The sequence below is a fragment of the Rana temporaria genome, chromosome 5 (genome assembly GCF_905171775.1).
Source record: "Rana temporaria chromosome 5, aRanTem1.1, whole genome shotgun sequence".
Classification (NCBI taxonomy): Eukaryota; Metazoa; Chordata; class Amphibia; order Anura; family Ranidae; genus Rana; species Rana temporaria.
This window is the reverse complement of record NC_053493.1, coordinates 33,853,053-33,866,347: the sequence shown is the minus strand read 5'-3', so window position 1 is coordinate 33,866,347 and position 13,295 is coordinate 33,853,053. Positions and strand designations below refer to the sequence as shown.

The 13,295-nt window shown below is 45.3% G+C and overlaps 1 protein-coding gene across 1 annotated transcript in view; it reads right to left on the bottom strand.

The window, feature by feature from the left end:
• Window positions 1–13,295, bottom strand: part of ANKIB1 (ankyrin repeat and IBR domain containing 1) — a 215,858-nt gene that overhangs the window by 124,730 nt on the left and 77,833 nt on the right. The window contains exons 3-4 of the mRNA XM_040352348.1: window positions 2,299–2,599; window positions 1,513–1,695 (exon numbers count right to left, since the gene is read on the bottom strand). Of these exons, the coding sequence (XP_040208282.1) occupies window positions 1,513–1,695; window positions 2,299–2,599 (484 nt within the window). The remainder of the gene's footprint in view (window positions 1–1,512; window positions 1,696–2,298; window positions 2,600–13,295) is intronic.

Below are 13,295 nucleotides of genomic sequence, written 5' to 3'. Positions count from 1 at the left end.
AGCTGCATTCACAATCGCGGCGTTTTGTCGCCGCGAATCGTGGTACAAAACGCCGCTATTTGCCGCCGCAATTCGCGGGACAAAACGCCGCGATTCAGTACGCTATAGTGTGAATGCAGCCTTCGCTTCTTTTACATCCCCAGAGACTTGTGGGGAGAGAGCATGTTAAGTTTTTAAAGTCAGCAGCTACAAATACTGCGCAGCTGATGACTTTTAACCACTTAAGGACCGCCTCCTGCACATATACGTCGGCAGAATGGCACAAGCACGTACAGGTACGTCCTCTTTAAATGCCCAGCCGTGGGTTTTTACCAAAAATAGGTAGAAGAATACGTATCGGCCTAAATTTCTTATATGTTTTTGGGGGGATATTTATTATAGCAAAAAGTAAAAAATATTGTATTTTTTTCAAAATTGACGCTCTATTTTTGTTTATAGTGCAAAAAATAAAAACAGCAGAGGTGATCAAATACCACCAAAAGAAAGCTCCATTTGTGGGAAAAAAAGGACGCCAATTTTGTTTGGGAGCCATGTCGCACGACCGCGCAATTGTCAGTTAGAGCGACGCAGTGCCAAATCGCAAAAACTGGCCAGATCCTTTAGCTGCCTAAAAGTCCGGGTCTTAAGTGGTTAATAAGTGGTTAATAAATGGACACTTACCTGTCCTGGGCGCCTGTAAGCCGATCTCTCCTTCAGGTGCTGCTCCCGCCACCATCTTTCGGTAAGGGAATCAGGAAGTGAAGCCTTATGGCTTCACTTCCTGGTTCCCTACTGCCCATGCGCGAGTCACGCTCCCCGATCTCACTGGTCCCTGCTGTCTTCTGGGACCTGTGTGTCTCCCAGAAGACATCTTGGGGGGGGCGATGAAGAATGTGGCGTAGGTCGCCGTGGCGACCTATGCCCAGAAGTGGGAGCAAATACCTGTATTACACAGGTATCTGTTCCCCCCCGAAAGGTGCCGAATGAGACACCGGAGGGGTGGTTCACCCTAAAAACTACTTTTTTTTATTACACTGGCCCCCCACATTACAATACGATTAAGGCTATTATTATTTTTTTGATGCTGTACATACCTTTGTACAGCATATTCACCCGTGGCATCCGGCTTGCGAGTCCCGCGGGAGTGGGCGTTCCTAACATGTCTGTGATTGACGTTTTGACCAAAAACGAGCTCCCCCCTGTCACGCAAGCCGCGTCACGGTTGGCGAAAGGAGCCGAACGGCGAGTCGGCGCTATACTGCGCATGCGCATCGCCGTTCGGCTCCTTTCGCCAATCGTGACGCGGCTTACGCGACGGGGGGGGGGGGGAGCTCGTTTTTGGTATGTACCATGTACCATATGTACAGCATAAAAAAAAAAATAATAGCCTTAATCGTATTGTAATGTGGGGGGCCAGTGTAATAATAAAAAGTAGTTTTTAGGGTGACCCACCCAACACTGGCCCTTACCGGTGTGACAGTTCCAGCGTAGTTCAGTACACCGACAGTCAACGCCAACATAAGTCAAACCTACCTCTCGCTTGTCTAAGGCGGCGTACTCTGCTTCAATGTCGTCTGCCTCTGGGTCCCGCGAGAACACCATCTGAGACTCCAGTTTCAGCGCCAGGTCCTTGTGGTTCTGTTTCTCAGAGCAGTCACAGGGGGTGTCCTTGTTCTCATTTTCGGCAAAGAGGTTGCTTCCATTCCTCACTAGTAGCTGTCATAAAGAACACACAGATTATTTCAGAATTAAAGCGCAACATAACCCAAAAAAGAAAAATTTTAAAGATCTTCATTATTGTCTCTTAGGCCCCGTACACACGGTTGGACCGAACCGATGAGAATGGACCGAGGTTCAGTTTCATCGGACCAAACCGACCGTGTGTATAGGCCATCGGTCTGTTTTCCTTCGGTCAAAAATTTTAAAACATGCTTCAAAACTGAACCGATGGACCGCTGCCCCATCGGACCAAACCGATGGTTAGTACAGAAAAGCATTGGTTCAAAACCCGCGCATGCTCAGAATCAAGTCGACGCATGCTTGGAAGCATTGAACTTCGTTTTTTTCAGCATGTCGTGTGTTTTACGTCAACGCGTTCTGACCCGATCGGATTTTGAACTGATGGTGTGTACACATATCAGACCATCAGGCCACTTCTGCGGTGAACCAATGAAAACGGTCCGTCGGACCATTCTCATCGGTTCGGTCCGACCGTGTGTACGCGGCCTTAGAGATACAAGAAGCCAGTCAGTAATTAATTTCACCGATCTCAGTTCATGCTGCTCTACTAACTTCCCATTTATTTACTCATCACCTTACCTCAATACAAGTTTTCATCCCTGAGGCAGCAGCATAGTGCAAAGGTGTGTTCTTCTTGTTGTCCGTGGCGTCGAGCGCAGCCCTCTCATACTCGCCATGGTCAAGCTTGGCTCCTTTCCACTCCAGAAACATTCGTAAACACTCGGACCTCCTGCGGTCATCATCCAGTGGCCGGGGCAAGCGGTGGTCTAGAGCACCTTCAGAGATCCGTAGATCGGATCCCATACAAAGCAAGTGCATAGAACTTTCATTGTGAATGTTGCGTTTGTTGGGATTCCCATCCTTCCCAATAAGAAAGGCCCTGTAACCAAAAGAAAGATGGATGAAAAATGGTACATAACAAGAACATGAGTGAACATTCTGGCCCGGATTCAGATAGGAGTTACGCCGTCGTAACTCTGAGTTGCGGGGTCGTATCTATGCGACTGATTCATAGAATCAGTTACACATAGATTTCCCTAAGATCCGACCGGAGTCTCTCTTACACCGTCGTATCTTAGGCTGCATATTTACGTTGGCCGCTAGGTGGCGCTTCCGTACGCGAGGAATATGCAAATTAGGTAGATACACCGATTCAGAAACGTACGTCCGCCCGGCGCATATTTTTACGTCGTTTACGTTAGGCTTTTTCCGGCGTAAAGTTACCCCTGCTATATGAGGGGTATCCTATGTTAAGAATGGACGTCGGGCCAGCGTCTTATTTTCCGTCGTTTGCGCAAGTCGTTCGCGAATAGGGCTGGGCGTAATTTACGTTCACGTCGAAAGCCTTGGCTTTTTGCGGGTTAATTTGGAGCATGCGCACTGGGATATGTTTACGGACGGCGCATGCGCCGTTCGTAAAAAATGTCAAATACGCGGGGTCACATGTAATTTAAATAAAACACGCCCACATCATCCACATTTGAATTAGGGGGGCTTACGCTGGACCACATACGTTACCCCGCCGTAACTTAGGGCGCAAGTTATTTCTGAATACGGAACTTGCGCCCTAATTTACGGTGGCGCAACGTATCTGAGATACGTTACGCCCGCCGATAGATACACTATTGTATCTGAATCCGGGCCTCTGTGTCCAGAGTGTGGTATACAAGAAAAGCTTTAAAGCTCCAGGCAAATACAGCGGGTAAAATAAGTATTGAAGTCGTCAGCATTTTTCTAGGTAAATATATTTCTAAAGGTGCTATTGATGTGAAATCATCACCACATGTCAGTAACAATCCATCTATACAAAGAAACCAAAACAAATACGTTCAGAAATGAAGTTATGTGTAATAAAATGGAATGACACAGGAAAAAAAGTATTGAACACGCCAACTGAAATGTATTTAACCACTTCAGCCCCGGATCATTTGGCTGGCCAAAGATCAGAGCACTTTTTGCAATTTGGTACTGTGTCGTTTTAACTAATAATTGCACGGTTGTGCGACGTGGCTCCCAAACAAAATTTACGTCCTTTTTTTCCCCCACAAACAGAGCTTTCTTTTGGTGGTATTTGATCACCTCTGCGTTTTGAATTTTCTGCGCTATAAACAAAAGGGTAACAATTAAAAAAAAAATAAAAAAAAAGTGTATATATATATATATATATATATATATATATATATATATATATATATATATATATATATATATATATATATAATTAGTGACAGGAAGTCAGGTAAATCTGTGGGTGTTGTCACAAACGGGAGATACATTTCTGCCTTGTTTAGACAATACACCAATTGTTATTAGGCGTCGGCTGCAAAAGTAGCCAGAAAAGGTTTAAGGGGGTTGGAAAACTTCAGCGGTTCAGAATTAGGCAATTAAGGCCTCTATAAGTAATCCAGAGGATTACAACTGATTTGCTGCATCCTGAGGCTTTCTGAGTGAAGGAGAGCAGTAGCTGAAAGTCTTCTGAGGAGGTGAGGAGGAAATAGATTTTTCTGTGTGATAAAAATCAAAAGAGACTATTGTTTTTCTGCTGTATGACCAGCAGTGTCTGCCCAGCACTAGGCTGTGCCAGACTCCATAGATAGGTTCCTGTGTGGTGAAGGTAGACGCCCCAAGTGGCCAGGGTTTATTTTATGTTTGATTTTTTTTATGCTGTTTGGATGCTTGCACTTGTTTCCAGCAAGATGGAAGAATAAACAAAAATCTTTGTTTCTTTGTTTTTCAACCGTCTTCGACTGCCTTTATGTATAAATTCAGTGTGTAGTGAACCCATCCAGGGGGTCACACACACCCCGCTACCGACCTAACCCCTTACAATATATATATATATTTATTAACTTTTGGGGGGGGGGTTCCAAGTCATTTTCTAGCAACACTGATTTTTACAAGTGCAAACCTCTCGGCAGGTTGGCCTTGGCGCCGAGTAGCCCCATATTTTGCGTGCAGTATTGCCAAAACAGCTGTGCCGGGAGCCCTGCCGGTGCTAGGGAGTTAAGTAAAGGCTTATACAAATATAATTTACCGGCAGTGCCATGAAGAGCGCACATCACACTTGACATTTGCTTTGCTGGCCACACATTCATGTTAGTACATACAGCAAGGGAGGGACTGGCGGAAAAACAAAACCTACTGACAGCTGAAAACCGCTGCAGATGTCTGAAGACAAAATACATTGTGAAAAGATCTACTTAGGTTTAATCTGGGAGCGTTATAGATTTTTTACCGGTTCCTCTGCCGCTGCCTAGCAACTGTGGAACTTTTATGAAATACAAAAGATAACAGATGATTTATAAAAACTAAAAGATGGGACAACAGTAACCAATCAGATTGGAAATGTTGATTTTTCTTTACCGTACATAATTAAAGTGGTGGTTAACCCTCATGCCGCGTACACACCATCACTTTATGTGATGAAAAAAAACGACACTTTCTGTGAAGTAAAAAATGAAGTTTTTGAAACTTCAATTTTCAAAGACGAAGTTGCCTACACACCATCGTTTTTCTCACAATGTTCTTGCAAAGTGAGGTTACGTTCCACCACGTTTTACCATTGAAGCTTGCTTCATAAGTAGCTTCTGGGCATGCGTGGATGAAAAAACGTCTTAGAAAACGACGTTTTTTGCTACACACGGTCAATTTCTGTGAAGTAAAAAGTGCACTTTTGAAAAACGACACATAAAATTGAAGCATGCTTCAATTTTTTTTGGTCGTTTTTTACAAGACATAAAACAACGTTTTCCCCCACACACAGTCAATTAAAGTGACGTTTTTAAAAACGTCATTTTTTTTCATCACATAAAGTGATGGTGTGTACGGGGCATTACATATATCCAGTGACTGGTCTCAGGTGATACACAGAGATGAAACAAATCCTTCTACATAAGTTTTACCTGTTCATCTGCAATCTACTCTGAACAGATGTTCAATGTGTTGAGTTACCGAGCTGGTCTGAGCCGTCAGGAAAAAAAAAGGGGGGGGGGCAGAGAGCTGAAGTTACACTCTACAGAGCTCAGTGCGGAGACCCCCGAGAGCTGATTGGAGGGAAGGGAAGGGACACACCCACCCCCTTCACACAGGAAGAGAGATGAGGCTGTCAATCAGCTGGAGGGCCCTCCCCTGTCACCATTTTTCTCTTGGTGTCAGGAAAACTTGTCAGAAGTGATTCATGCCGATAGCAGAGGAATGAAGTAGCAGACAAAAGTGACACTTAGTGACCTGGATTGAGACAAGTACACACTATAGAAGAATTTGCTTTGTTCATATATCATGGGCCATGGCAGAGGTTTTGCAACCATTTTAATACAACTGGATATAAAAAACAGAAGACTTTTTTATACACCAGACAAAAAAATTGTGAAGTTAAAGTTGAAGGCCTCATTCACATGGATGGTCATGGAGGGGGTTAGTAAAGTGGTTTAATTACACTTGGCCTCTGAAAGCTTTACCCCCCTTCATGACCAGGCCATTTTATACGATACAGCACTGCGTTACTTTAACTGACAATTTTGTGGTCGTGCGACGCTGTGCCCACACAAAATTTGTGTCTTGTGGACTTTGACTGGGCCATTCTAACACATGAATATGCTTTGATCTAAACCATTCCATTGTAGCTCTGGCTGTATGTTTAGGGTCTTTGTCCTGATGGAAGGTGAACCTCCACCCCGGTCTCAAGTCTTTTGCAGACTAACATGTTTTCTTCTAAGATTGTCCTATATTTGGCTCCATCCATCTTCCCATCAACTCTGACCAGCTTCCCTGTCCCTGCTGAAGAAACTATTTCCCACAACATGATGCTGCCACCACCATGTTTCACAGTGGGGATGGTGTGTTCAGGGTGATGTGCAGTGTTAGTTTTCTGCCACACATAGCATTTTTCTTTTAGGCCAAAAAGTAAAATTTTGGTTTCATCTGACCAGAGCACCTTCTTCCACAAGTCATCTGTGTCCCCCACATAGCTTCTCACAAACTCAAAAACAGGACTTCTTATGGTTTTCTTTCAACAATTGCTTTCTTCTTGCCACTCTTCCATAAAGGTCAGATTTGTGGAGACTAATAGTTGTCCTGTGGACAGATTCTCCCACCTGAGCTGTGGATCTCTGCAGCTCCTCCAGTTACCATGGGCCTCTTGGCTGCTTCTCTGATTGATGCTCTCCTTGCCCAGCCTGTCAGTTTAGGTGGACGGCCATTTCTTGGTAGGTTTGTAGTTGTGCCATACTCTTTCCATTTTCAGATGATGGATTGAACAGAGCTCCATGAGATGTTCAAAGCTTGCAATATTTTTTGTAACCTAACCCTGCTTTAAACTTCTCCCTAACCTGTCCAATGTGTTCTTCGGCCCCAACGATGCCCCTTTTCCCCCACAAAGGTTCTCCAACAAACCTCTGAGGGCTTCATAGAACAGCTGTATTTATACCGAAATTAAATTACACACAGGTCGACTCTTAAATTCGGTGACTTCTGAAGGCAATTGGTTGCAATAGATTTTAATTAGGGGTATCAGAGTAAAGGGGGCTGAATACAAATGTATGCAACACTTTTCAGATGTTTATTTGAAGGAAAAAAAATTGAAAACCATTTATCATTTTCCTTCCACTTCACAATTATGTGCCACTTTGTGTCGGTCTATCACATAAAATCCCAATAAAACACATTCATGTTTTTGGTTGCAACATGAAAAAATGTGGAAAATTTCAAGGGGCATGAAAACTTTTTCAAGGCACTGTACTTTTGCTCCTTGAGGCCCCTTTCACACTGACACGGTTTAGCGCTAAAAATAGCGCTGCTATACCGCCTGAAAAAAATCATGCCCTGCAGGCTTCAGTGTGAAGACTGGTCTTTCACACTGAAGTGGTGCGCTAGCAGGACCGCTCCAAAAGTCCTGCTAGCAGCATCTTTGGAGAAGTATAGGAGCGGGATGTTGACCGCTCCCTCCCATTGAAATCAATTGGAAACCGCGGTAATACGCCTCTGCAGAGGCGCATTGCGGGTGGTATGAACCCTTTTCCGGCCGCTAGTGGGGGTTAAGACCATATCGATGTAAATACGACGGTATACTGCCACCGCACCTCCGGTGCCCCATGTAAAAGGGGCCTTATTGTCCAATTACATGCAGGGGGCGGGAGAGGTAACACACTTCTGCTCCATCACTGTCCAATCACAGGCAAGGGCAGGCCAGTAACATAGTTCTGATCACTTATTGTCCAATTACATGCAGGGGGCGGGAGAGGTAACATACTTCTGCTCCTTTATTATCAAATCACAGGCAGGGGGCCAAGAGGTAACATACTTCTGCTCCCTTATTGTCCAATTACAGGCAGAGGGCAGAGAGGCAACACACTTCTGCTCCATCACTGTCCAATCAAAGGCAAGGGTAGACCAGTAACATACTTCTGCTCCCTTATTGTCCAATTACAGGCAGGGGGTAGAGAGGCAACACACTTCTGCTCCATCACTGTCCAATCAAAGGCAAGGGTAGACCAGTAACACACTTATGCTCCCTTATTGTCCAATTATAGGTAGAGGGCAGAGAGGCAACACACTTCTGCTCCATCACTGTCCAATCAAAGGCAAGGGTAGACCAGTAACACACTTCTGCTCCCTTATTGTCCAATTACAGGCAGAGGGCAGAGAGGCAACACACTTCTGCTCCATCACTGTCCAATCAAAGGCAAGGGTAGACCAGTAACATACTTCTGCTCCCTTATTGTCCAATTACAGGCAGGGGGTAGAGAGGCAACACACTTTTGCTCCATCATTGTCCAATCAAAGGCAAGGGTAGACCAGCAACACACTTCTGCTCCCTTATTGTCCAATTACAGGCAGGGGGTAGAGAGGCAATATTGGAAGCTACACAGGCTTTTATCATGTAAGGCCCCATACACACGATAGAATCCATCCGCAGATAAATCCCAGCAAATGGGTTTCTGCGGATAGATCCTATGGTGTGTACACGCCAGCGGATCCGTTTCCGCGGAGAAATCTCCTCTGGGATGGATTCCAGCAGATCGGATATTTGCTGACATGCACAACAAATCCATCTGCTGGAATCCATTCCAACGGATGGATCCGCTCGTCTGTACAGACTTACCGGATCCATCCGTCCAAAGGGATTCCCCGCACGCGTCGTAATGATTTGACGCATGCGTGGAATTCCTTATATGACGCCGTCGCCGCGTCATAATAGCGGCGACGGCGCAAAACGTCATCGCCAGAGGATTTCAGCGTGGATTTCAATGCGATGGTGTGTGCACGCCATCGCATAGAAATCTTCTGAAATCCTCGAGAGGATTTATCCGCGGATACGGTCCGCTGGACCGTATCTGCGGATAAATCCTCTCGTGTGTATGGGGCCTTAGAGATCGGTTTGGGGTTTTTTTTTTTTTGTTACAGAAAACAGCTCATATATCTGTATTTCAACTGTGTATTCAGCTGCCCAGCCAGAGCCAAGCTTTATCTAATTTTAGTGACTTCATTGTAAATCTAAATTGGCGCTTTCAGTCTTATTATTTGAGAAAACTCACAGTAGCCTGGTCCTATTTAAACGTCCGGTTTCCAGGGATTTCCAGATAAGCTAGATTTCCCATCAGACAAGAGAATCGGCCTACAAAGGACTTATTTGTTAACCTTGGGCAAGATTGCCGGTTTTAATTAATCTTATTCGGATTGGTTGTGTCTTTAATTCCCAAAGCGACACGAAGCTGGCGAAGGGGGGAAAAAAAAAACATTCTGTCAAACTAGAAGCCATCTCTGTGCAATGAAGTGAGTGTCTTTTATGTCTGGAAATAATATAAAACCCACATGAACAGAACAACCGTGCTCTAAGTGATGGTTTGTATATAGACGACAATAAGGGGGTATTAAAATCGCAAGATAGAATTGTATCAATGTGCTCTCTGGTTTCCTGACCCCGGGAGAGGCGACAATATGAATAAAAGCGGCTCTAGGATTTACAATCCCAGAGATGTCTTTGCAACCCCATCCATGGGGGCTATTACAATGAATGTAAAACCTAACTGGATGGTATTTAGTTTGCTAAAGCCCTGTGTATCATTAAAAAAAGTACCAGTCACACTTACCGGTAACGGATTTTCTCAAGTTGTCTTCCAGGACAGCCTCTGAGACCTTGGGCTCCTCCCTCTGGGCCAGGAAACACGCACACCCATTTCTTTAAAGGTGGTCCTCCAGGCCTCCCTCCTCAGTTATTGTGTTTCCTGCCAGAATAGCCCAAGAGGCCATGGTTCGCCAACCTGAAGAAGCTGGCCATCTGTCCTCCATGGATACTTCCGGTCAGAGAAGACATAATCTCCTTAGGCCCGATCTTTCACCCGCAGGTAGAAAATCTAAAGTTGACGGCATGGTATCTGGAGGATTGAAGGCTCACAGATTCTCAGACAGGGTAATCAAGACTCTTTTGGAATGCCGTAAACCCATAACTAGGGCGATTTATTCCAAGGTTTGGAAGAAATTCAGTTCCTGGCTAGCAGAGCAAAGATTGGATCGTCCGAGAATTCCAGCAGTGCTGGATTTCCTCCAGGCCGGGGTTGATTTGGGATTACCTATCGGTACCCTTAAGGTGCAGACTGCAGCTTTGAGCATATTTCTCGAGACTCCACTCCAGCAGAATCGGTTTGTAAAAATGTTTTTCAAAGCCCTGACCAGGTCCAGTGAAGGTGAGAGCCTGCCCCACCTGGGACCTATCTTTGGTGCTTAGGGCCCTTACCGTGAAACCTTTTGAACCCCTGGAGAAATCTTCGCCGAGATTCATAGTACTTAAGACTGTCTTCCTAGTAGCAATCACGTCAGTCAGGAGGGTCAGTGATCTACAGGCACGGTCGATTCGAGAGCCCTTTTTGGTGATTCTAGATGACAGAATCATCCTTAAAACTGAGCCCAGTTTTTTACCAAAGGTGGCCTCTATGTTTCATAGGACCCAGGACATTGTCCTGCCAACTTTTCACTCCGCTTCAGAAGTAGATGAAGGGGAATCATTTAGTTTGTTAGATGTCAAAAGAAGTCTTTTATTTAGAAACTACTAAAGCGTTCAGGCGTTCGGACGCACTATTTCGCAAATTTCGTTAATTTTGCGGGTGCCCGTAAGGGTTACGGAGCATCCAAATCATCCATCGCTAGGTGGCTTAAGATGGCGATCATTGAAGCGTATCAGTCAGGGGGTAAACAACCGCCTTTGGTCAAAGCACATTCAACCCGGGCAGTCTCGGTATCCCCGGAGGACATATGCAAGGAAGCGGCATGGTCTTCCTTCTCTACATTTGCAAGACACTACTGTTTAGACCTACTGTCCGATAAAGAACAAGCCTTTGGACGGAAGGTCCTCCAGACAGTAGCCCCACCCTAAACAAGCAAGTTCTTGCTTATCATCTCAGAGCTGTCCTGGAACACGACTTGAGAAAACCGAAGTTAGACTTACCGGTAACTATTTCTAGGAGTCTTCCAGGACAGCCAGGATTTTTCCCACCCGGTGTCAATGTGTAACTGGTATTGAAATGATGAATTAACGTTGTGTTAGTGTGTTATTTCTTTCAGGTCCTTCTCATAGTTCTCGGGTAAACTGAGGAGGGAGGCCTGGAGGACCACCTTTAAAGAAATGGGTGTGCGTGTTCCCTGGCCCAGAGGGAGGAGCCCAAGGTCTCAGAGGCTTTCCTGGAAGACTCCTAGAAATAGAGTTACCGGTAAGTCTAACTCTGGTTTTCTAGGAAAATCTTCCAGGACGGCACACCGGAGATGACGGTCCCACCTGACAGGAAACACAATCAACAACAGAGTTTAAAAGGCCCCACCCTAACCTCTGTCCCTCAGTTATGACAAAGGATAGACCCACACCGGTGTCAGAGGGTACCTCTGTGAACACAAACATCACCAACAAATAAGGGTGGGAAGTAGGCCTGCCGTCCTGGAAGATTTCCTAGAAAATCCGTTACCGGTAAGTGTAACTGGTACTTTTCTCCAGTCATCTTCCAGGACGGCACACCTGAGACGATGAGCAAGAAGTTCAGGCCTACCTTAGGGTGGGATCACCGCCTGTAGGACCTTCCTGCCAAATGCCAAGTCCTGAGGGGGACAACAGCCACACTCTGTTGTAGTGCCTCAGGAAAGTATTTTGGCTCGTCCAAGTTGCCGCTCTGCAGATTTGATCAATCAAAGCGCCTGCCCTTTCTGCCCAGGAGGTTGCCAGAGATCTAGTTGAGTGGGCTTTAATGTGAGCTGGAACAGGTTTTCCTGACTGTTCATAAGCTACTGCGATAGCCTGTTTAATCCACCTGGCTATCGTAGGCTTAGAGGCTTGAAGTCCTTTCGTTGACCGGAGAAATTAATTAACAAGTGATTTGATCTCCTATATACACACTAAGGCCGTGTACACACGATCGGTCAAAACCGATGAAAAAGGACTGAAGGACCGCTTTCATCGGTCCAAACCGATCGTGTGTGGGCCCCATCGGTTAGTTATCCTTCGGTCAAAAAAATAGGAACTTGCTTTAAAATTGAACCGATGGACGCCTAACCGATAGGTCAAAACTGATCGTTAGTATGCAAAAGCATCGGTTAAAAACCCGTGCATGCTCAGAATCAAGTCAACGCATGCTTGGCAGCATTGAACTTCGTTTTTCTCAGCATGTCGTTGTGTTTTACGTCACCGCATTCTGACACGATCGGTTCATTAACCGATGGTGTGTAGGCACATCAGACCATCAGTCAGCTTCATCGGTTAACCGTTCTCATCGGATGGACTGATCGTGTGTACGCGGCCCAACTCTCTCTAGATAGATGTTAGAAGGCACCTTTTCTAACATCTAACAAATGAAACCTTGCCTCTTTGTCATTTTTCGGGTTCTGACAAAAGGAGGAGAGACTCAGGACCTCGTGGAGCGTGCTTTTTACAGGGAAAGATGAAGCACAATTGAGAGCTCAAGCTTGGATGAAGGTCTTCCTGAGCCAACAAGAGACAGTGGAATGAGAAGCCAATGCACCCCTAAGGGACCAGCCAGTGTTCTTAAATAAACACGCACATTCACGAAATGACACATTTTTTGGTGCTGTCAGTATGGAGGAGGGAAGGAAACCCATATCACGCAGTACATTGTCCCCTCTGATTCACAGCGGCGTTGTGTGTATAGAAAGTCTGTGCCGTCCCGCCGCCTCCTCGTCCGTCCGCGCCAAGGAGGAGGCGGAGCTTTGTTACAGTGGACGGCACTGGCATATATATATATATATATATATATATATATACATATATACACACACACACACACAGTGAGGGATTAGCTCGTGGGGATCACCTTTTTCTGTATCACAGTCCGCAAGCAGGCACTTTCTTTTAAAGGGGAGTTCCACCTACAATTTCACTTTTTAAATATAAATACCCCTGTAATACACAAGCTTAATGTATTCTAGTAAAGTTAGTCTGTAAACTAAGGTCCGTTTTGTTAGGTTGTTACAGCATTTAGATAGTTTATAATCTAGAAATAGACCGTGGCCATCATAAGTGTGGGCAGATGAAGCCAGACTGTATGACTTTCTGGATTTCAGCTTTGCATGTCTCGCACATG